Source organism: Lissotriton vulgaris, chromosome 7 (genome assembly GCF_964263255.1).
Source record: "Lissotriton vulgaris chromosome 7, aLisVul1.2, whole genome shotgun sequence".
Lineage (NCBI taxonomy): Eukaryota > Metazoa > Chordata > Amphibia > Caudata > Salamandridae > Lissotriton > Lissotriton vulgaris.
This window is the reverse complement of record NC_141695.1, coordinates 1,699,705,410-1,699,730,853: the sequence shown is the minus strand read 5'-3', so window position 1 is coordinate 1,699,730,853 and position 25,444 is coordinate 1,699,705,410. Positions and strand designations below refer to the sequence as shown.

Sequence of the window (25,444 nt, the reverse complement as noted above, 5' to 3'; positions counted from 1 at the left end):
TGCAACGTCGCCGTAACAGTGGGCACGGAGCTGGGAAAATGCCCGGCATAACCGTGAGGCTACAACACCGAGGATTGTCACTCTCCTTACCTTGGAGCCCATTGGAGGGCTAGTAAAGATTATCAGATCGTTGCAAAGGAGGGAGAAATACATCTCCCAGAAGGCTATATGCATATGACTCTGTTGAACGAGCCTATCAGGAGGCGAGAGACTGATCACGAGAGCCAATCAAAAGGTTTTTCTAATAAATAAAAGCTTGATGTACAGCAGCGTATTTTTGTGCCATAAGCCCATGAAGAAGGAACACATTACCGAAACGCGTCGGCAAGGCAGTCCAAGTGTAATGGAGGGCAGGATGTAAATTGTTGCCTGTGTGCATCCCCGACCTTTTGGGCAACTTGGAGCGATAATATATATATACATATATATATATATCATCTTCTTTAGTATAGATTTTCGCCTAACTTCAGGAAGGCCTGCAAGGAAACTTAAGTAAAAGAAACAGATTATGCAGGCTCTTTACCTAGGCTACAACTGGCCAGTTTCTTCATCTTGAAGAGAAAAAAGGTGTCAGAATAAGTACATTTCAGATCAGTTTTGTGTCCATCACTATAAATGTCTCTCACAAACCCTTTTTATGATAGAGATGAAAGGAGCAGGACAGAGTAGCCTTATAGGCAGCCATTATATGTCCAAAAAAGAACACTGTCTTTAAGGAACCAGGCATCCCATCATGAATAGCAGGTGGCAGTTACTTCAGTTATTTTTTCTGGCTCCTGATGACAGGATCCTGGAGCATTGAATTCGACCAAAAGGTTTTTTTTCTTCAAAATTCTTTATTGAAGTTGATTAATTACTGTTTAATTCGACATCGACAAGCAAGTTGAGGCATTCGCGACGTCGAGAACTCTATCAAGGTCGCGCAGGCTTGAGGAGACCAGGGAGAAGAGAATGTGTTTCTACTCCTCTCCTGATTCTGAGTTTTCCAGAACATACTCCCCATCTTCGGAGCATCAACCAGTGCCTCCTTTATCTCCTCCACCTCCTCCGCCACATCTTCCACCGCCTCCTCCATCTCCTCCTTCTCCACCACCTCCACCTCTTCCGCCTCTCAAAGGTCTCATTACTGTCACCATCATCATTCACAATCAAGGTCTTCTATATCTACTCGTCGTTACTCTCCTACACTGACTGACTCTCCGCCTGCACGGATTTCTCCGTTGGATGATGTCTCCACTTTTTGATGAGGAAATGTCACGAAATAAGGCAGTCGGCCTAGAAAGACCTAGGGAACAAAGAAAATCATTTCAGCCTTATCAATGCTGTTTCTTGTCTCATAGAAGCCAATCTTCCTCTTGGTATCAAAGCCTTCAACAGGGAGGTGCACAACAACAACAACGGCCTTACCAATTGTATCACCAAAGCAACCTGGAGGAAAATCCTCCCAACAACGCCCTCAGGGGGGAAAGCAGCCTTCTGTGTTGAAGCCCTGAATCATTACTTCCCCTGTTTTGTTCCCCACTCCGGTGGGGGGAAGCCTAAGTCACTACCTAGTAGAGTGGGAAAACATAACAAAAGACTCCTGGGTTTTGAATATTGTTCTCAATAGATATTGCCTACGGTTCAACACTCCTCCGCCTTCCATTCCTCCAAAGCCAACCAACTACCATCTTCTATTACGAGCGGACGTCAACATCCTTTTACAGAAGTTGGTGGTGGAGCTTGTTTCTCCTCATCAGCAAGGACCAGGCATTTATTTCAGATACTTTCTTGTCAAAAAGAAAGACAGAAACAAATTCAGAACCATTCTAGATCTCAAGACAGTCAACAAGTGGATTTGTTGATACAAGTTCAGGATGCTGGCACTACACCAAATTTATCCGCAACTATGTCAAGGGGTTTGGCTCTGCTCAATTGACTTACAAGACGCGTACTTTCACATTCCAATTGCAAGAAAGCATTGCGAATTCTTGAGATTCGTCGTGGGACAGGACCATTACCAGTATAGAGTTCTCTCATTTGGTCTGAAATCAGCACCCAGAACATTCTCCAAATGCATGGCAGTGGTCGCTGCCTATGTATGGAGAGTATTCGACTATCCATATCTAGACGATTGGCTTATCATAGCGTCCTCAGCCCAAGAAGCACAGCTTCATTACAACTGGACACGAGATCTCTTACAGAGGCTGGGACTTCAAATCAATCACGACAAGTACATCTCTACCCCAGTTCAGACCTTACACTATCTAGGAGCCTCCATCGACATTTTAAAGGAAAAAGGGTATCCTTCGGAGGAGAGACGCTTATCGATCCTTCGGAAATGCCAGTGTCTGATGAAAGCTTCTCATCCAGCAGTAAGTACAGTTTCCTTTCTACTCGGCTCAATGGCTTAATACATTTTTCTCACACCAAATGCCCCTCTACAGATGAGGCCTCTACAGGAATGTCTCAAAGATCAGTGGGACCAACAGACAGGAAACTGGGAAGACAGGATTCAATTATCCCTCCATGCGAAGTTGTCCCTGAAATGGTGGTGCTCCCCATCCAATCTCCTCCAGGGGCACTCCATTCCATCAGGAGATTCCACCTCTAACTGTAGCCAAGGACCCGTCATTGCTGGGCTGGGGAGCCCATATGGACCGTCTCCAGATCCAGGGGAAATGGTCAGAGAAGGAAGCTCCGTACCACATCAACCTCCTGGAGCTACATGCAGTCCATATGGCTTTGAAACTTTCTGCCCGTCGTTCAACTCCCCCCTCCCTGCTTGTTCTGACGGACAACACCACGACGATGTACTACCTCAACAAGCAGGGGTTACAAGGTCCAGACTCTTGTATCACGAGTCCCAGAGACAATCTGGAACTGGCTTCTTGCAAGGAACCTGACAATCACAGCAGTACACCTACTAGGTGTCCAAAATGCTCAGGTGGGCTCTCTCAGCAGGCTCCTGCAAGAAAACTTTGAGTGGATCTTGCACAATGACGTGGTCGAAGACATATTTCAGCAATGGGGTACTCCCAGCGTGGATTTGTTCGGCATCGCAGAAAACAGCAAATGCCAAAGCTCCGCATCGCTGTTCTACCAGACAGGGACTCTGGGAAATGCCCTATGGATCGATTAGTCCGGCAAATATCTCTGCGCTTTTCCACTAATCCCCCTGATTCCAGATGTTCTCATCAAGTTGGCTAAGTTCTCAGCAAAGATGATCCTCATTGCTCCGGAGTGGCCACGCCAATGATGGATTCCAGACCTTCTTCACCTGTCTATCCGTCCACATCTGAGGCTGCCTTGCAGACCAAATCTGCTGATGAAATCCGGAGGCCAGAGACTGCACCCCAGTCTCTCCTCTTTGAATTTGGCACCATGGCTCCTGAACTGATACAATATGGACACCTTAATCTACCACAAGACTGTATGGAAATTCTCAAAGAAGCTAAGCGGCCTTCAACATTTTCTGCAAATGCAAAGAAACTCCAAACTGTGGGAGTCCTGTGCAATCCACCTCCGAGTCCCGCCGCAGTTGGGCCTCACTGGAAGCCAGACAAATGATTTGAGATCATGGAGGGAGCGTCATGTATGCCCGGCGATAGTATACTTGCTCCGGGCATACCTGACGCCCATCCGAAGGAGAGATCTCAGATGATCGAGGCTGGAGTGCATTACTTACAACTCCTATTGTGGAGCTCCTTCGTTCTTTTAAATATATTCAGAGCCTAAACATTTGATGCTTCGGAGTATTTCACTTTAAATATCTAGCTCTTATGAAGTTGTTTTGATACAAACAAAATGTGTTGGCTGATGTCCTATTGTCTGTGTCACTAAGAAGAATAAAAGAAATTTAAAGGACTTATTTAACAGTGTGACTCCTTTCTTGGGGCTCCCTCCATGATCTCAAAACGTTCTGCATATGCTTTCAAGTGGAAAAGATTCTGCATGTGGTGCTCTTTCAAGAACATAGACCCTACCACTTGCCCGGAAGATCTTATTCTTCCATACTTACTTCATTTAGCAAAATCTGGCTTACAAATTTCCTCAATAAAAGTTCACCTGGCAGCCTTGACTGCCTAGCCTATGGAAAATGTCCCTCAGACACCTCCTTTTTTAGAATCCCTGTAATTAAGGATTTCTTAGACGGTGTAAAAAGGTATTTCCTCCCATCAGACACCCTTCTTCTCCATGAGAGCTTAATATAGTACTTTCACGCCTTATACAGGAACCTTTCAAACCCATACACAAGGCATCTCTCCAACATTTGTCTTGGAAAACGGCTTTCCTTCTGGCTATCACTTCAGCCCACATGGTTAGTTAAATCCAGGCTCTCTGTTCTCATGAACCTTACACTATCTTCCATTCGAACAAGGTAGGTATGAGAACTCACCCTAAGTTCCTCCCCAAAGTGATATCTGACTTTCATGTCAATCAATTAATATCTCTTCCAACATTCTCCCAGAACCCTTCCGCACCAGTAGAAAGATCCCTTCATTCCCTAGACGTAAAGAGAGTTGTTAAGTTTTAACTAGATAAAAACTAATAGCATTCGCCAGTCACAACAATTGTTTGTCAACTATTATCCAGTACGTACAGGGCTTGCTACTTCTAAACAATCTATTTCAAGATGGATAGTCTCTTGCATTCTATTATGCTATCAGAAAGCTATCAGAAGTCTATCAGCCAAACCTAAGGCTCATTCTACCAGAGGGAAGGCAGCCTCTGCAGCCTTATTACGCAATATTCCCATTCCAGAGATCTGTAAGGCAGCTGCCTGGAAATCAGTACAAACATTCACAAAGCATTACTGCCTAGATTCTGATGCTAGAGCATACGCTCATGTAGGGCAGGATTCACTCAGAAATCTATTTTTTTAGGTTCTTTACATAAACCTCTGTCTGGTTCACCACGTTATTTGGGGATGGGCTTGCTGTTCTATTCAGCACTTATGACCATACATGAACATTCTCAGCATCTTTTGCACGTTCTTCAAGAATGCAGACTTTTTTGCACAGATTATGTAGGTGTGATTGCATGTCTTGGGCTTGCGGTTGTATACTTGCCAGGGTCTGCACCATCAGGTGGTCCCTATCTGACTGTTTTGAACATCTCTCAGTAGTGTCATATCTGTTGCCACTGCATCTATGTTACTTTCCAGGAAGACTTGGGATCGTTCAATCGCTGCAAGTATGATGTTGAGTTTCCCTTCAAATGAGGTGGGTCCAGGGGATTGCTCATTGGGTCTGTGGCCCAGTGTGAACTTACTGGCATTGGTAGTCGCGAGTGCATGGGTTGGGTTTCAATAAAGCGGAGTCCACATCAAGTTCATGGGTATGGTTGGTGTGGATAGATTAAGCGGGGAATGTGTCTACGGCATATTGAGTCACCTGCTAATCATCTCCGTCATCTGGTCAATCAGGCCCGTCCAGGCCAGGCTTGCCTTGTGCTGGCTGGATGGTGTAATAGCCTCCATGAACATCCATCCGTCCGTCCAAGGAGGGTGATTTAATTGTACATGCAGAGGTGATCGTCTCCCATCCGGTATGCCCCTGCCGCAGCACCGTAGGGTAGGCGCCGCCCATCTCCTGGACAAGTCAGTCGCACCGCCCTTTGGCGCAAGAATTGAGTTGTGCGGTGGTCCGAGGGCACAGTTCTTCACTGTCGCCGGTAATGTTTGCATGGCATTTGGCAGCTGCCACTGCACTTTGTCCCCCGGGGCTCCAAGCGACCCACAATGATCTTCACATTGATGAGGGAGTCAGGATTGGAGGAAGATGGGGTAGGTGAGACCCAGCGGCGATCTCCCTAGGTCCGACTCTTCTCCCGTTTCCCGAGCAGGCTGAGGCAGAGATCGCAACCTCCTTTATCGGTCCGCAGCCTGTGCCAGCAGTAATTGTCCTCCCAGTATTGGCGAGATCGTCAATGTTCTTTAATGAATGCCCATGGCTGTTGATTCAGGAGTATAGTAGCGGGTATATGGGGCTGTGGTGTGGAGTTCGCTTACACCACGTCCGCCATCATGGCCTCATTGGCCACGCCACACAGCGCCTCATATACCACCTGTTTTTGTGCAGACTTAAGCAGACCTTGTGCAGGAAGTACAGTTGGTACTTACCAAAGGGTTCATTAAGAGAGTCCTGGATGTGAAAAAGAGAATGAGGACGTGTGCTTATTCTGGACCTTCAGCTTCTTAAAACCTTCGTTTGGTAGGAAAAGTTCAAGATTTGACTTTGCGGTCCTCGATGCCAAGGTTTGGATGTTGTCCTGCGAAGTGCAGGACACATACTTACTCCAGTATTTGAACTTTCAAAGATTCCCATTCTTGTATCATTCCCCGTCGTCGGAATGGGAGTCCCCCGTATACATAAAAAAGCAATGGAAAACCATCACTAAACAGAATCTAGACCTAAGCCCATACTTGTTCTGTATCCTTTCCACCTCTTTTTGTAAAAGAGACCAAAAAAATGAACAACCAATGAGATTGGCCTCACCCTTTGGAAACCTCCTGAGAAAAACTCAGAACCTCAGATTTTTCTACCGCACGTTGTGCTAGGGAGTCTCCACTGAGCTCTGCTCAGTTTTGTTCCTAGATCTTAGTTTCTTCAGATTTTTTCAACAGTTTTTCCTTCAACTCCTCCAGGATGCCGGATAAAGAGAAGAAGGCCCTCTTCAGGGCTTGTGCTACCTGTGCTAAGGGGAGGTTATATGTTGAAGATAAGCACAAGGACTGCATCTACTGTCTGAGCCCAGACCACAGGCTGCAGAATGTAAGATTTGTTGCTCCTTTTCAACCAAGACTTTACGGGATCGTGAAAGGCGTCTTTTGACCTGGCTCCAGAAGCTAAAATCAAGGAAGGAGCCAGTGACAGTGAGGAATCATCATCTTCGACCTCTTCCAGCAGGTCTGTCAAAAGGAGTAGAACTTCTTCACCCTCTGAAAAACGCCCTGGTAAGGCCCTGAAAAAGACGTCTGAAAGATCTAAAGGTCTTAGCCCTGTCGATTCTCCTCACCAAAGTGTAAAGGAGAGGGAAGGACTTCCTAAAGAAGCAAGTCTGTGGAGGAAATCCAGTTCTGTTCCTCCAACGTCATCCCCTGCAGCTTCAAAAACCTTCAGAAAGCCATCATCATTGACTTCTGAGGTAGTCATGAAAGAAGACTTTCTCGTCTGACGCCGTCATCGATTCAGTCGACGAAGACTCCAAAGGTACAGTCTTCTTCGTCTACTCCTCCCACCCCATCAACGGGCTCATCGACAGTGGTTTCCTCTTTGCCGGCTTCATGGCACAGGTCTCTGTGTCGGCGATTTCAACGCCGGTGGGACAAGTATCGTCAACGATGGTATCGACAATGATGACGTCAACGAGGATGTCGGCGACGAGTGCAGCAACTCCAACAACAATGACAAGGATGAGAGCATCGACGACGACTGCGTCGCCGACAGCTACGTCAACAACTGTGATTTCTTCATCGACGATTCTTTCGTCGACGGTCCCGTCGACGACGATGTTGACGGTGGAAAAAATTTCGATTCTGCTAAAGAAACACCAGATTACACCAGAAATGACCTCACCAGGGAGGGTGACTCAGTTACCACCTGCACTTCTACTGGAAGAGGAGGAGTCGGAAGAGGGGGCGGGACCCTTTGGCTATGCTGATAGCCCTTCTCAACTTCATGTTAAATGTCAGGACACTGATTCCAAAGGGGAGTATGAAGAATATGAACAGTATGGTCCTCCTCAATATCAACAGGAATATCATCAGTAGATGGTCCTTTGCCTTCTTCCTTACTGACAGATTCACAAGCCATGCTCGTGGGCTACAGAAAAAATTTGCGACACAACCTCCAATTTCAGTAAGTCTTCCGTGTAATACTATTTCTCCAGCTCGTCCTGTGACCACGCAGATACCACAACCTCAGCAAATAGTGGAAGTGCAGGATGTTCCACCTGTTACGCCTATGGTCCAAGATGACACCTCTGACGATGGCCAAGGAAATGTCGCGATTCCAGATCCAGATGTGGAATGGGATGACTATGTGATTTCCGATCCTGCTTCTCCTGCTCCGGCACCTGATTGATTGTCTCCCTGTAGATATATGGGGTTTCCATAACTTAATGGAGAGAGATGCCAAACGGTTTGCACTGCCCATGACTTAGGTGGAATCAGAGTGTTTCCTTTATGACTTTACGGGCTTTAAAGGTTATGCAGAATCCTGCCACGGTTATTCCAGTTCTACCTCGTCTGGAGAAGAAATATAAGGCTCCAGAAGGAAGCCCGGCCTGTTTGATCAGCCAACCTAAACCGGACTCTGTTATATCGCAAGCTGCGCAGAGGAAATCTAGGAATCCTTTGGCTCCTCTTACCACTCCTCCAGATAAACAAGGCAGGTGTCAGGATAATGTAGGCAAAAGGTTTTCGTCAATGTCCAGTCTGCTAGTCAGAGCTGCTAACTCGTTAGCTATTCTCGGACGCTACGATCGCCAGATTTGGTGTGATTTATCCCCCTATCTGGATCAGTTGCCAGAGGAAGGAAGGGAGCAAAAAGAATTATTCAAGAGGGAGAAGTAACATCAGCGGAAATCATTGATTGTGCAATGGACATTGCAACAACGGCGTTTCGATCCTTAGCGGGAGCAGCATTTCAGCGTCATCAGGGCTGGTTACGGGCTACTTGGTTCCGCCTCGAAGTCCAAAACAAAATCGTGGATATGGCTTTTGATGGGGAAGCGCTGTTTAGAAAGCATATTGACGATGCGCTCCAAGATATCAAGAAAGATACAGAGACAGCAAAATCTTTGGGGACTCTGCAGTACCGCAAGTTCCTGTTCCGAGAAGCATGGGGAAGAGGTAACTCGCATATAGAGGAGGTTATCAAAAACAGAGGTACTCCTCTTATGGTTCCCAGTCACAGTCATACAGACCTACCTACAATCAACGACAGAACCAATCTTCGTCTTTTTCTCGATCGAACAACAGGGGAAGACATGGTCGCCAGGGCAGGGATAATACTAAGCGCCAATAGCAGCTTCCTGACTCTGACTACTGCTCCCTCTCCTCCTGTGTCATCAGTGGGAGGCAAAGCTTCACAATTCATCCACAACTGGCAACAAATCACATCGGACCGTTTGGTATTGAACATCATTCTTTATGACCATACCCTGGAGTTTGTACATCCACCACCATCCAAACCCCCTTGTGCAATGGTATCGAAACATCTCCGTCTGCTGTGATTAGAGGTCCATCAAATGCTCCTCGAAGGGGCTATAGAACCGGTCCCGGTCTCCCAAAGGGGAAAGGGATTTTACTCCTGGTTCTTCCTGATCCAGAAGACACTAGAAAAGTGGCGCCCTATACTAGATCTGAGGGAGCTCAACAACTATCTCATCAAACAATCTTTTCGGATTGTTTCTCTACAAGACATCCTTCATCTTCTCAACTCAGAGGATTTTATGGTCACTCTAGATTTAGAGGATGCTTATTTTCACGTACCCATCCACCCAGCTCACAGGACTTATCTTCGCTTCAGAGTAGCCAAGAGCCATTTTAAATTCAGGGTTCTTCACTTTGGTCTGCGTTCGGCTCCACGGATCTTCACAAAGGTGTTGGCCCCAGTAGCAGCCTTTCTACGAAGGCAAAAGCTTCAGGTCTTCCCTTACCTGGACGATTGGTTGATAATGGATCCTACCAAACAGGCAGCAGAAGAATCAGTCAAAACATGTACGCGTCTGTTTTCCAATCTCGGCCTAACGCTGAACGAGCAGAAATCTTCTCTTCTTCCATCAAGGACAGCCAGTTTTCTATAGGCCATTCTGAACACATCTGTAAACAAGGCTTTCCCGTCATTTGAGAGACAGGAGAAGTTAATGTCTATGGCTTCCCTATTGTTAAAAAGGTCACTTTCCTTTCTCCTCTATACAAGTCCCTGCTGGGTTCCATCTCTTCATGCATACCCCTGATTCCTCATTGAAGGCTAAGAATGCTTCCACTTCAGGAAGAGCTGGACTTGCAGTAGCGCCAAGTCGACGGATCCTTCGACGACAAGATCTCGGTTACCGACACCATGAGAGACGCCGCTTCTTGGTGGATGACCAAGGAAAACATTTCTCAAGGTCTTTCTTTCAAGCTATTCCCGGCTCCTCAGATTAAAACTACGGACGCCTCTCTCGAGGGCTGGGGAGCGGTGTTACAGGACCTTCATGTAAGCGGCCGATGGCGGCCTCAACATCAGCTGTTGCATATCAATCTACCTAGCCTTACAAGCTATTCTTCCGCGAATACAGCAGTGGACAGTCCTAATACGTACGGACAACATGACGACCATGCATTATATAAACAAAGAGGGAGGCACCAGATTTTGTCTGTTGTCACAGGAAGCCCATTCAATCTGGGAATGGGCAATCCGCCAGGAGGTATCACTCCGAGCGGAACATCTTCCAGGTGTCCTCAACAAGGCAGTGGACAAGCTCAGCAGACTCAAATCTGTCAGCCACGAGTGGGAACGGGACAATGTCATTCTACGAAACGTGTTTTGCAGATTGGCACACCGTCAATAGATCTCTTTGCCACTCCGTGTTGTAAATATTTTACCGTATACGAGTTTGCCAGATAATTTCGGAAAATTAAAGAAAATAGCTCAATCAAATGAGAGGCAGAGTCCGTGGTGTCTGAGTCATAAGGGCTTTAATCATAAATAATGACTTGAGCCATGGAAATCTATTCCATCAATACAAGGGTTCGGGTATGCAATGATGGCAGGAAAGATGTCAACGATTTATTCACAGTACATGACATATATAGTAAAATGACACAATAGTATTGAATACAGTAGGCGTGACAAGTGAAATGTATATGATAAGAACACATGTGCGTAGCAAAAAGGCGTGAATAGGGGTGTGTACAGAGGCGTGTACTAGAAACGTCACAAAAAAAGTGTCACAAGTGGGTGGATGCTTAGAGAAATCTTGCAGAGTCAGCTGAAACCTGTGGCCTGGATGCGCACGCAGCAAATATGACGTGTGATTGACGTGCATCTGGAGGAAGCTAAGGGTCTGACTTTTAACACTAGTAGAAGAGACAGAAGTCTGGCATGTCAGATCGACCTGTCCCTATAACATATCTGATATCTAATATTTGGAGGATATTTAATCTAGAGGAAAAGGTCACTTGGGCAGAGACTATTCTATACTGAGTGTTAGTGCGTGCATAGGTGTCTGCGTGTCTACGTGCGGGGCCACGGGCCTACTCTGGTAACGGGAACTGTAAATTACTTGCACGGAGACAGGAAGACTTGCTCTTTGCTCTGCAGCCGGGGATATGTTTACCTAAATCACTAGACAGGAATGTGTTTTCGAGGAGCTGAGCCGGCTACGCTGATAACTTGAAGGTAAAATACTGTTTTTGGCAGGCAGACCAGGCCGAGCCGGGCACCGCTCGCTTGGCAGGAAGTAAGGCAGAGGTCAGGGATGCATTTTCATGCTGCAGCTTTCAGAGGTAGAGACAGACATGGCTTGAAGACAGAAAATCAGGGCCTAGCTCGGCAGAGCCAGGAAAAAACGTGAAAGCGTACCATATAAAGACGGTGGCACGGCATACTTAGGAACTGAATTATCAATCCATTCATGGTGGATCTGATAGAGGACATGTTAACGTTGGACGCAAATGTATTTGCGTCTTCAGATTCGGTCGTGGAGGGAAATTACATGTACTTGAAACTCGTACATGGAGCCGTTGGGGTACACGTTAGGGGACACAATTGACCATAAAAATTTCAATTACCTCATCCGGAGAACAAGAAATGCCGGTTCTATGCAAGCAGGGTTCACCAGCCGGGATCGCTGGGGAATGCGCTTTTCAATGGCCTGGTCAGGCGCATTTGTTTACACTTTTCCCCCCATTCCTCTGATCCGCAAAATTCTCAGGAAGCTCAAAGCAGAATCATGCAGGAGGATTCTGATATCTCCAGCGTGGCCCAGACAGTTTAGTTCACAGAACTTCACCTTCTCTCCCTGGACCTTCCTCTTCATTTGCAACTGATTCCTTTGCTGCTGACGATGTCCAAGGGCCAAGTCTTACATCCGGATCCTCAGTCTCTTCAGCTCTCTGCATGGCTCCATAGCAGCGAGAATTTTGTGGGCTGAATCTCTCTGCAGAATGTGCAGAAGTACTTTTCTCAGGCTAGAGCCCCAAGTACGAATAAGACTTACAAATTGAAATGGAAGCGTTTCTGTATCTGGTGTCAACAGAACGGACTCCATCCTTTTAATTCGAAGCCACATGAAGTTCTTCCATACATTCTATCCTTAGCAAAAGCGGGACTGGCTCACTCTTCTATCAAGGTTCACCATGCGGCGATTTCTCGCTTCAGATGCACGTCTGCAGGGCCCTCACTCTGGTCAGCAAGGATCATTAAACAATTTCTCAAGGGACTTTTCAGAGTCTTCCCTCCGGTCAAGCCTCCTCCTCCCCTGTGGCATCTGAACTTAGTTCTCGCCCAGCTTATGAAGCCTCCTTTTGAACCCATTCAGAAGGCAGAGCTGAAACTCCTCTCTTGGAATGTAGCGCTTCTTCTCCCTTTGACGTCAGCGAGACGTGTGGGTGAACTGCAGGCTCTCACAATTCAGGAACCTTTTTTCCAGTTCAAAAAAGGAATGGTAATCTTACAGACTAACCCAAAATTCATACCTAAAGTTCCGTCGGACTTTCATTTGAATGAGCCGGTAATTCTCAAGACTGTTTTCCCCTCAACCGGCTACCCCTGCAGAGAAAGCTCTTCACTCTCTGGATGTTCAAAGGTGTTTACAATTCTATCTCTAAAGGACTAAGGACTTCAAAAAGTCGCCTCAACTATTCATATCTTTCAGCGACCCTCGTAAGGATTTTCCCCTATCCAAACAGGGGATTGCACTTTGGGTCACTAATGCGAGTCCGTGCTCATTCCACGAGGGCGATTTCCTCCTCTACAGCCCTCTTTGCTAGTGTTCCTCTCCAAGACATTTGCCGTGCAGTACACATAGGTTTACAAAACATTACTGCCTGGATTCGGCGACGCAGAGTCACGCAGCGGTCCGCCAAGCAGTCCTGAGGAACCTTTTCCAGTAGTGGTGAGCTTTCCCTTTCATCCCTCCTTCCATGTTACTGTTTTATTGGCTCTTGCTCATTTTTTAACCTCATGTGCTGTGTTCTTTTACATTTTTCTAAGAATGTTGTTGACTTTTAATAATGTCTTAATGGTGAAGATTCTATTGATTTGTTCTTGATTTTATATTAGTTATGGTTCCAAAAATGTGCTGATAACTGCTAGCTACTCTGATACAAGCATGGGAATCTATGAAAGTTCCAATACTGGAGTAAGAAAACAAGTTACTTACCTGTAACTTTGGTTCTCCAGTATTGGAAACTTTCATAGATTCCCATGCAACCCACCCACCTCCCCTGGGAAAGCTCAGCCTCTTCCATATTCAGTGGTTTGGTTTCACAACGGCTACGGAAAATCTGAGGTTCTGAGTTTCTCTCGGGAGGGTTCCAAAGGGTGAGGCCAATCTGATTGGTTCTTCATTTTTTTGGGTCTCTTTTACAAAAAGAGGTGGATAGGATACAGAACAAGAATGGGCCTAGGTCTAGTTTCTGTTTAGTGATGGTTTTCCATTGCTTTTTTATGTATACCGGGGACGCCCATTCCAACGACGGGGAATGATACAAGCATGGAAATCTATGAAAGTTTCCAATACTGGAGAACCAAAGTTGCAGGTAAGTAACTTGTTTTCTTTCTTGTGCCCATTTAGTAGTCCCAAAGTTGCTTTTGGTGGTTCATGATGTGGATGGATCATTTCCAGTTTGCTGTTCTACCCATTGGCCTCGGATGTGCCCCTCAAATGAATACGATGTTGATGGTCCCGACCCATCACAGGTTGAGGATTCATATACCTTGATGACTAGCTGCTGACCGGGTTGCTGCACTCGGTCTTGGAATGCCTAGTACTTCCAGTGATTACCCTTCTGTCATCCCTGGGGGTTTCCATCAAAAAAATGAAATCCCACCTGCAGCATGTGTGGAGGATTCCCTTCATAGGAGCCATCCTAGTCACAGTGGGGATGTATGACAGTACAACGCGATAATTTTGATCGCGGTACTTTACATCGCGGTTTTTACAACGCAAGTCGTTACAACGACTTGCGTTGGAGGGCGCTGGATTGAGGATGAATATGATTTTCTATTCGAACTCCAGCCCACGTTACAGTAGGGAAGGTGTTGGAATAGAAAATCACACTATTTCTTAACCAAGAACGCCATCCAGCGCAAGTCGTAGAAATCACTTGCGTTGTAATTGCTGTGTGGTAAAGGTTGTGCGGTGTAAACACCGCGTTGTAAACAATGTTTCCCCACAGTGGTATTCAAAACATTTCCTCCTCTACAGCAAGTCTAGGAGACAAAGATTATGATCCCTAGTTTTCATGGTCACTCCTACATACATTCCAACGTGGATGGTTCTGAGGCTTCTTCACCAAATGCATCCTGTTGGCCCATCATGCTTGCAGTCCTTGTAGTTGAAGGTCCATCTGCAGTCGCCTCAGCACTAGGATGGCTTTTTGTACAACATCCGAATTTTTGAAGCGGTTACCTGTGACCTTCAGTTGTGGCCGTTAAAGACAAATGTGACCTGCAACATATCCCACCCAGAGTGACAGTCATTACAACATTCTTCACGGACCCAGTCTCAGTTTGATGTCCAAGTTCATTCCACCAGGGATTCCTTGGCGGTGTTGGAATTCTTCAGATATGTTCCTTTCAGAGATACTCTATGTTTGGTTTGATCAGAAAGGTCTGCTCAACACGTAGGTCAACATCTAAGCTGTCTTTTCAACCTTTCTTTATTCTGAATGTTGTGGAATCTAACTACATGTCAAGATTGGGATACACCCAGAAAGTAAGCACAAGACAAAGTAAAGTTCTTGTGACTATTCATCTTCTGTCGTACCATTTTACCACAGTTAGCATCCTCCCTCCAAGCCCACAGCCTGTGGCAAAAAAGCACCAATTGATACCTTTTTTTAAGAAGCGAACAAACTAGGCGCTTGGTTACAAAGGGTTGTAGGGCATGTTACCTATGGTACAAACATTCACGCACAGTATTGGTTAGCAAAGCTCTCGTTTTACTTAATTTCTTAAACAGAAAAAGAGAATGAACGAGAAGTAACAAAGCCTCGTTGAGGTAACTTGATCATCTCCATCACAGAGTCCTTCATTAAATTCATAAACGACTCGTCCCCCTTCAAAGTGAGTAATTAGGGATGCATATTTGGGTTAGGTTTTGAACTTTTGTTTTGTAAGGAGTGTGCCTGAAGACATACCCCCTAGAGTGGGGTGTTTTGAGGCTGTGGAACTGCTTACTGCCTGTCTTAGAGGTGTGTTGCCTTATTATCCTTATCAATCTACTGCATAACTAGCTCAAATTATTTTATTTCTATTCTATTTATTATTTTAAACAAGTTAGTAACAAATAGAGCTGCAGTCTGATGGTACCTCAGTGAGTTTCTCATTTAAACTAGTATTTCACTGCTTATCCCTTGTCATACCCTTCCTTTGCTTGTCAGAGTGCTACAAACCATTTTTTATTAAGAGTTCACTTATGGGTGATATTCCTGCAAGAGTTCATTTGCTTGAGTGTCCTTTAAAGAGTCATATTTGTTTAATCAGTTTTGGCAGAACAATATTTGGCATAGGAAAAATAAGATACTTAAACGGCCCCTATGATTGGGGATATTTTTAAACCTGATAATGCCAAGTGGAATCAACAGCAATTTAAGCAACCAAAGGTCTTATCAAAGCAATAATCTCAAACTCCATTCCTTGGTGTGTTGGTAAATTCAACAACATATGGCTTCACAAAGGAAACCTTTTTTTCAAGCGATTAACTTTATGGTAGGGAACTATGATGATGGAAAAAAGTAATAGAAATGTTTGTTTTTTATTTGAACAAAAATAGTACTAAAAGTCAAAAGGGTAAATGTTTCTTTCTTTTGCAAAGAAGAAGCTTTATGCAAACAAGCAGTAAACAAAAGAAGTCGTAGCCGCATACGCCAGTTGGATACAAGTACCGAGCGAAGAGCCCTCAGTGATATTCAAAATGTAGGTGATGGTCAAAATTCTGGAGTCACTCAAGGTGCCACTTGGTCATCCACACAGTCGAATCCCAGCGAGCAAACACAAAACAATCAATCTGGAGGAAGCTCTCAGCGGAGAGAACGGCATAATCGAATGGAAAGAGATCGAAGGTAAGACAAAATATGTTAATTTATTTACTCATTTATTTATTTAACATTCCAATGTAGTGCAGCTACACCTGTCAGCATTGGTGCTCTTTACAACTTTATCAGTTACATATTTTGTCAATGAGAACTAGCAGGGGTATTATCTCTAGGGTAAGTGGATGTTAATTAAGACTTTTAAATTTGAAAAAAGGGAGAGATTTCTGCATCGCTGCATCTTGTGATGTGATAAACGATCTGCCTGTATAGAGTCTGGACCACCTTATATAGATATGTTGTCTATTGAAATGTAAAGCAGTGGTATATCTTAGTTCTCCACTAGAAGAAGTTAGGTGGTTAGTTTTATCATTCGGTCCTTTCCCTCCGAGTTTCCCGTTCTCCAGGCAGTCATCCTTCCTCAAACCTGGAAGAAGACCATCTGGTTCTGTGACGGTCGTGATTTTGTTTGTTTTTGAAAAAAAAAAAGTGAAATATTAAAAATACCCCCTTTCCTGTACACTTTGTCTAATTCGTCAGGAAGGGGTAATATTAAAAACAGTGTGTGGTGCTCTGGTGGATGTGTGAGTGGTCCACCACACCTAGATAGTGATTGTTTCAATGGTCGACATGTTTCAGTCCATGGGTTTCTCTGAAGATCAGTGGACTTTCATCAGTACCGCCGTAGTCATTAGCGATCATAGGTGAATTGCTCTAACAATTGGATAAGTTAATGTCACTTACCCATCTTCGTCATTGTTTCATTTAATAGATTAAATTATAACTTATAGTTCGGCCTATAGCTCATTTGGAGTTTTGTTAATGCTCCATCGGGTGCTATGGGAGCTCTCATTGGTGCCACTTGCACGTCCTTGCTGCTGTTACAGAAAAACCTGATCGACAGTGCTGACTTTCTGTCTGACCCAGCTTGAAAGGGAGTCAGAATGTTGTTATCTTCTTTCCAAGTTTGGATTTTCACGAGAAGTGCCCGGGGAAAGACCTTTTGGGCACTGTCGATCAGGCTGATGGGTCTATTGTTCGAGGGCAGTAAACGATCACCCTTCTTGAACACTGGGATTACCTCAGCCCTTTCCATGAGGACGTTATTTCTGATCTGGCAGCTATTCAGTTAGCCAGGGTCAGAATAAACAAAGACCAATTCTCAATGTTACTGAGAAGTAAGTCAATAGGAATGGGGTCCGGCCCAGGGGCTTTAGATCTAATGATTGTATTAATACTAGATTTTATTTCCGCTAAACTAAAGTACAAGCCAGTCTCAGAGCTATAAAGAGCGGTAGTTGTGTCTTCGTTAGTATGGGTAGGCTCTCCAGTGTATAAAGACGAAAAATGGCGATGCCATTCATCGACAGCAATGTCTCTATTGCCTCTACCCTGACCATAAGCCCAGGGACTGCAAATACTGCTGAACCTTCTCGGCCAAAACCCTCAAGGATAGGGAAGGAGACTGCTCCTTTGGCCCCAGAAGAAAAAGGCAGTTTAAGAATCTGGCTCTGACACTGAGGAAAAACTCCATTCTTCCTCCAGGAAAAGAAAAGAAGGTAGCTCCTCTTCTCACCAAGGGGACTCCAAGAGATCTAAATCACAGGAGCAGGAAAAATCTGAGGCGAAACACCACAGAAAGCAGGTAAAAGGAACTTTAAAATCATCTTCTGCCCCAGTTTCTGCTTCTATAACAACTGTGAGAGATCTTTCTTACTCCAGTATTGGAGCTTTCATAGATTCACAAACCTGAATCATTTCCCCGTGGTCGAGATTGGAGTCTCCGGTGTATAAAAAAGCAATTTTTAGTAGTATAGCCAACAGAAAAGAGGCTTAGGCCCATTTCTCTTTTGCAGCCCATAACCTTTGTTATATAAAAAAGGACCAAACTTTTCCCTTAGCCAATCAGAGCTTCTCACCCTCTAGAATCCTCCTGAGAGAACCTTTTGCCCCTCAGATTTTCTACCGGCACGTTGTGCTAGGGAGTCGCCTTTGAGCTCTGCTCAAACTCTGGATATCCAGCTTTATAGGAACTTTATTTCTATCTTTTGTCTCTTGGATTTGAGATTATTGTGACCTGTTCTCATCTACATTCTGTAGAATGGGACAGAGAAGAAGGGTCTTTTTAGAGCCTGTGCCACCTGCTCTAAGAAGAGACTCTAAACTGATGACCCACATGAAGACTTAATTTATTGTCTTTATCCGGACCACCAAGCCAAAGACTGCAAGGTATGTCGCACTTTCTCTAGCAAGACCCTTAGAGATCATGAGGGACGCCTTTTGATATGGCTTCAGAAGATCAAGGCCAGAAAGGAGGTGGTCTCTAGTGATAGAGACCAGGAGTCCTCCTCTACATCTAGGAGATCTCAAAAAAGATCAAGATCTCCTCAGGCTCACTCCTCAGAGGAACGTCCTGAGAAGGCCCTAAAAAAGACCACTCATGGATCTTCAGGGCGTAGTCCTTCAAAATCTCCTCAGCCAAAAGAAAAGGAGAGTAAAGGACACACTTCTAAAGGGAACGTTTCCGGGAGAGCCTCTTCTGAGCCTTCAAAGACCCCACCTTTGGTCCAACAATCCTTCAGGAAACCATCCTCTAGTATTCCTGAGGAGAAAAGCAAAAAATCTGCATCGTCGACCGGATCGTTGACAAGAGTGTCGACGAAGAAATCATCGTCTACGGCGACGACCACAGAGTTACAGAAGCTGGCATTGATTGTTATAGTGTCGACAGCGTCAGCGTCGACGGGAGCGTCGACGCCGGTAACATCGATGACGGCAGTGATGTCGACGACGGGATCGTCGTTGACGGTGATGATGACGGGGCCCGGAATGGTTCTGGTGCAGTGTCGACGACGACAACAACATCGCCGACGGTAGTGTCGACAGCGATCTCGTCGACGGGCTCGTCGACGAGAGAAACTCCAGAAAAACAAAGGAAGAAGATTACACCAGAAGTGACTTCCCCGAGCAAGATTACTCCTCTAGTTCCATCACACCTTTTGGAAGAGGAAGAGTCGGAAGAGGAGAATGAGGGGCCCTTTGCCAGTAGCCCATCACAACTCCATGTGAAATGTCAAGAGGATGAGGATGAAGACTGTTATGAAGAATATCACAGCCTCTCACAGCATCATTACCAACAAGGACCTCGGGAAGAGATGGTCGCTATGCCATCCTCCATGATGATGGACTTACAGTTCATGTTGGCAGATTATAAGAATAGGTTCCCTACGTCAGTAGTCCCTCAGGAAGTTCATCCTTCACGTCCCCGTTCTATTCCGGCTACTCAAGTCCGCATCAGAGAATCGCTACTGGACACTACTCCACAAACACCTCAGGTCCAACATCACCAGGATCCGGTTACCACGGATGGGGACGATCATGAAGCAGGGGAGCTAACGGAGCCCCACAAAGAATGGGATGACTATCTAATCTCATCTCCGGCAACACCCACACAACAGCCAGCAGATTCTCCACCAGTGGATATTGGTGGATTCGACAACTTGATGGAGAGGGCTGCTAAAAGATTTCAGCTACCTATGAAGACAACTCAGGCAGAATGCTTTCTTTATAACTTTAAAGAGCCTGATCCTAAGTCCGTCAGATCCATACCAATCATCGACCATGTATGGAAAGAAGGCTTGCAGGTGATGACAACCCCAACAACGGTTACACCTGTGCTCGCTAGGTTGGACAAAAAGTATAAGGCGTCCTCGGACGCACCAGCGTGTTTGCTGGGCCATCCTAAACCGGACTGTTATCATTTTGCAGGCAGCACAACAAAAATCAAAGAACCCGTCAGCGCCTATTTCTGCGCCTCCGGACAGGGAGGGACGGCGTTTGGACAACGCAGGTAAAAGATTCTCCTCAATGTCAGCTCTCCTAGTCAGAGCAGCTAATGCCCTTGCCATTTTGGGCAGATATGACAGGCACATGTTGTGCGATATAGCACCATATGTTGACCTCCTTCCGGAAGACAGTAAACGGGAGACGAAGAAGGTTCTGCAAGAAGGTGAGAGGACTTCAGCTGAAGTCATCGACTGCACGATGGACATCGCTACCACAGCCTTTCGCTCCCTAGGAGGAGCTGCAGTTTTAAGGCACCAGGGTTGGCTCAGGGCCACTGCCTTTAGACCGGAGGTCCAAAATAAGATTCTGAAACTGCCATTTGATGGGGAGGATTTGTTCGAATGTCTGGTAGATGAAACCCTTCAAAGTATTAAGAAGGATATGGCGAAGGCCTTGGGTACGTTGCAGTATCGGAAGGTGTCCTTTCGAGGCGCTCGAGGAAGAGGACAACTATCTTATGGAGGTGGATACCAACAAGGGAGATACACCTCCTATACTACTACCTCATCACAGCAATACCAACAGCAGTATGGACAGACAGTCTGGAAGCTACTCTAATCCGCTCCCAGAGGACGAGGAGGTCGTCCAGGTAAAGACTGTAATAAAAGACAATGACAACCTTCAGTGTCCGGATTACCCCTCCAAATGTTCCCCTGGGTGGAAGAGTAACTCACTATTTACATCAGTGGCAGAGGATAACATCGTACAAATGGGTCCTCCACATAATAAGATTCAGACATACTCTAGAATTCCTACACTTCCCTCCTCCCACACCACCTGCGTATCAAGAAGTCAAACATCTCTCTCAGATGCGTCGGGAGATTCGGGCAATGCTCCGAAAGGGAGCAATAGAACCGGTACCGAACTCCCAAAGAGGAAAAGGATTTTATTCCCGTTTCTTCTTGATCCGGAAGGATGCTCTCAAGTGGCGTCCGATCTTGGATCTAAGGTCTCTAAGGGCCCGATGTAGGTAAATCCCATTTACCGATTTTGAAATACCGAATTTTACCGATTCGGTATTTCAAAATCGGTAAATGGGATGTAGGTCCCAACATCTGGATTCGTTATCGAATCCTTAACAATTCATTAATTACCGATTCGGTAAATACCGAATCGGTAATGCCCATTCATTCCTATGGGCTTTGAAGCCCATAGGAATGATTAGGCATTACCGAATCGGTATTTACCGAATCGGTAATTAATGAATTCACAAGGGTGCAGGGGGTGTCACTTTGACACCCTCTAGCACTCCCAAAACGGTCATGTGTGCAATGTGGCACACAGACATGCCCTAAGGGCACGTCTGTCTGTCACATGGCACATGTGTACATGCACAGATGTGCATGTACACAGGAATCCGTATTTTACCATGGATTTGTATTCCATGGTAAAATACCGATTCTGTAAGCCATGTGCCAATGGAAATTTGGCTACCCACATAGCATTTTCGGTAATTTTACCGAATCGGTAAATATTACCGAATCGGTACTTATTACCGATTCGGTAATAACGATTCGGTAAAATTACCGAATATGTGCACCTACATCTCCCTAGCCCTTTACCGATCGGAAACGGCCGAAAATCGGTATTTTCGGCCGATTCCGATCGGTAAAGGGATACCTACATCTGGCCCTAAATGCCTACCTCAAAAAACAGTAATTCAGATTGGTGACCTTTCAAGATATTCTGCTACTCTTAAACCCGGGAGATCAAATGACCTCCCTAGATTTACAGGATGCATATTTTCATATTCCCATCCATCCTTCCCACAGAAAGTATCTTCGATTTAGAGTGGGCAGGGACCATTACCAGTTCAGAGTGCTACCGTTCGGCCTCAAGTCTGCCCCGAGAATTTTTACAAAATGTCTGGCGCCGGTGGCAGCTTATCTCCGAAGACAAAAACACCAAATATTCCCATACCTAGACGATTGGTTGATAAAGGCACCATCGGAGAAAGCGGCTCAAGCTTCAACTTCGGCATGCATGGAGTTATTTGCAAATCTGGGTCTGACTTTAAATGTGGAAAAATCGTCTCTTCAACCATCCACAAAGATCATGTTTTAAGGTGCAATCCTAGACACGTCACAGAACAAGGCATTCCCATCTGTAGAAAGACAATTGGGACTCGTATCTCTGGCCAAGGAGTTCAGGAGAAGAAAGTGTCTTTCAGTCCGAAAGTACAAATCGCTTCTGGGGACAATGTCTTCATGCATACCACTCATTCCCCTTTGTCGATTGAGAATGCGTCCATTACAAGAGGCTTAGATCTACAGTGGTGCCAAGCAAAGGGATCCTTCAAGGACAAAATCAACGTCACACAACCAATGTTGCAGGCGGTAACGTGGTGGACTCACAGAAGCAACATCTCGGTGGGTCTTTTCTTCCTTACCGAACCAGCTCCATTAGTTGTTACCACGGATGCCTCTCTGGAAGGATGGGAAGCAGTCCTCCAGGACTTACATGTCAGCGGCCGATGGAAACAACAGGAACAACACCTTCACATAAACCTATTGGAATTGAGGACAATAGGTTTGGCATTGTTAGCCTTCCTGCCAAGAGTAGAAGGAATATCGGTGTTAGTGCGGACAGGCAACACGACCGCGATGCACTATATAAACAAACAGGGGGGCACAAGATCACTCTCCCTGTCGAGAGAAGCTCAGAAAATATGGAAATGGGCTATAAGTCACAAAGTAACTCTAAAAGCCGTACATCTTCCAGGGTAACAAAACAAGACAGCGGACACTCTCAGCAGGCAGAAGACAACCTGTCACGAGTAGGAACTCTATCAGGACATACTACTGGAAATCTTTGGCAAATGGGGAATGCCGACAGTCGATTTGTTTGCCACAGCCCAGAACAAAAAATGTCAATACCTTGCAAGCTGGCATCATCAACGGGGATTGTGGGGGGAATGCGCTTTCGATGGCATGGTCAGGCGTCTTTGTCTACGCTTTTCCGCCGATTCCCCTTCTACCGCGAGTGCTCACAAAGATGAAGAAGGAGCCGTGCAGGATGATACTGATAGCCCCATGGTGGCCCAGGCAGCACTGGTTCACGTAACTCCTCCTTTTATCAGAAACAGAACCGATACGTCTACAGCCAATACCAGCACTGTTGACTATGATTCAAGGACAGGTGCGGCACCCAGACCCGACATCACTGCAATTAGCGGCCTGACTCCTGAATACAGAGAATTTCATCACTTAAACATATCGGCAGAATGCAGAGAGATCCTGGCAAAAGCAAGGGCTGAAAGCACTAATAAAACATATAAGATGAAATGGAAAAGATTCTCCTTGTGGTGTCAGGAGAACGACTTACATCCTATGTGGGCAGAGGCACATCAGTGCATCATCTCATATTTACTACAGCTGACAAAGTTTGGCCCATGCCTCAATTACAGTGCATCTAGCTGCGGTCTCTAGATAAAGGAGAAACTCATTGGGTCCGTCTCTGTGGTCGGAAAGGATTGTAAAACAATTCATGAAGGGGTTGTTTAGAGCTTACCCACCTATCAGGCCTCCACCTCCACTATGGCAGCTGAACATTGTTTTATCTTAATTGACCAAACCACCATTTGAGCCAATTCACAAAATTGATCTAAAATTCCTATCCTGGAAGGTGGCTCTGTTGATAGCTCTAACATCAGCCAGGAGAGTGGGAGAGATACAGGCACTTACAATGCAAGAACCCTTTCTGCAATTCAGAGAGGACAGGTTGGTGCTCAGGACAAATCCGAAGTTTATTCCGAAAGTACCAACGGATTTCCACTTGAATGAACCATTGATCCTCTAAAGATTTTTTCCTCAACCATCTACAGCTACTGAGAGGACTCTCCACACTCTGGATGTTCAGCGTTGTCTGAAATTTTATTTGCAAAGAACAAGAGCTTTCAGAAAATCAACACAATTGTTTGTGGCTTTTAGTGCCCCTAGGAAAGGGTTCCCGTTGTCAAAACGGGGAATTGCACTATTGATTTCAAACGCCATTCAATTCTGTCATCAGGCGGCAAGGAAAGCCGTTGGGTGCACGTGCTCGTACACATTCAACAAGAGTGGTGTCAACCTCTACTGCTGTTTTCAGGCGTCTCCATTCAGGACATCTGCAGGGCAGCTACCTGGAGGAGTACGAATACCTTTACCAGACATTACTGCCTAAACGCTCATGAAAGAGGCGATGTAGCAGTGGGACAAGCTGTACTGAGGAACCTTTTCCAGTAACAGTGAGCCTTCTTCGTCATTCCTCCTTCCTTGGTTGGTAAGTGAAGCACATTGTATTACTGTGTACTGTCTGGTATATAATTTATGAATAATTTGTCTATGCATATTTATAGCGGTACAAAAGGGGGTGGTGATGGACGGAGCATCTGAACCAATCAAACACTCACACCCAGTCAACAGATCTGGGTTTAATCCATCATAGTTCTTTAGCCCACTCTGCCACCCCAGTTCAGACATGGCCATATGTAAATCAGTCGGCAGGGTATGCTCAGACGTGAGTCCCTTGCTCACTTTGCCACTGGATTCAAGCAAGCCTGGCTGAAGACGGCTGAAATGCCAGAAACCATCCTAGGAAGCTTGTTCCCGGTCCAGGGAAGGCATGGCTTGGCAGTTCGGGCTGGACCGTTCCCATTAGGCACAGTGTCAGACTGATTTGCATATGGCCATGTGTGAACTGGGGTGGCAGAGTGGGCTAAAGAACGGTGATGGATTAAACCCAGATCTTTTGACTGGGTGTGAGTGTTTGATTGGTTCAGATGCTCCGTCCATCACCACCCCCTTTTGTACCGCTATGCATATTTATATACAGCTACTGCTCTGGGGGAATATCATGTGGTGCCTATTTGTGAGAAGTAGCTGACAAAACAAAATGTACTATGTTTTACTGCTCGCTATTCTGATTCAGGTATGTGAATGAATGAAAACTCTAATACTTGAGTAAGAAAACAAGTTACTTACCTGTAACTGTAGTTCTCCAATATTGGAAGCTTTCATAGATTCACATACGCCCACCCTCCTCACCTGAGAGGCTCACCTCGGATTAGGCACAAAGGGTGTTATAGCACAAGTGCCCGAAAATCTGTGGGGCAGAAGGTTCTCTCAGGAGGGTTCTAGAGGGTGAGGAGCTCTGATTGGCTAAGGGAAAAGTTTGGTCCTTTTTTACATAACAAAGGTTATGGCTTGCAAAAGAGAAATGGGCCTAAGCCTCTTTTCAGTTGGCTATACTACTAAGCATTGCTTTTTTATGTACCGGAGACTCCCGCTCGATGACGGGGAAATGATTCAGGTATGTGAATATATGAAAGCTTCCAATACTAGAGAACTACAGTTACAGGTAAGTAACTTGTTTTCTTCTCGTCCGTCG

General features: G+C 45.5%; 1 protein-coding gene across 1 annotated transcript in view; it reads left to right on the top strand.

Moving 5' to 3' along the window:
• TCFL5 (transcription factor like 5) overlaps positions 1-25,444 on the top strand; it is a 451,726-nt gene that overhangs the window by 204,503 nt on the left and 221,779 nt on the right. Inside the window, exon 4 of the mRNA XM_086932832.1 lies at positions 16,015-16,261. Coding sequence (XP_086788958.1) covers positions 16,015-16,261 — 247 coding nt within the window. The remainder of the gene's footprint in view (positions 1-16,014; positions 16,262-25,444) is intronic.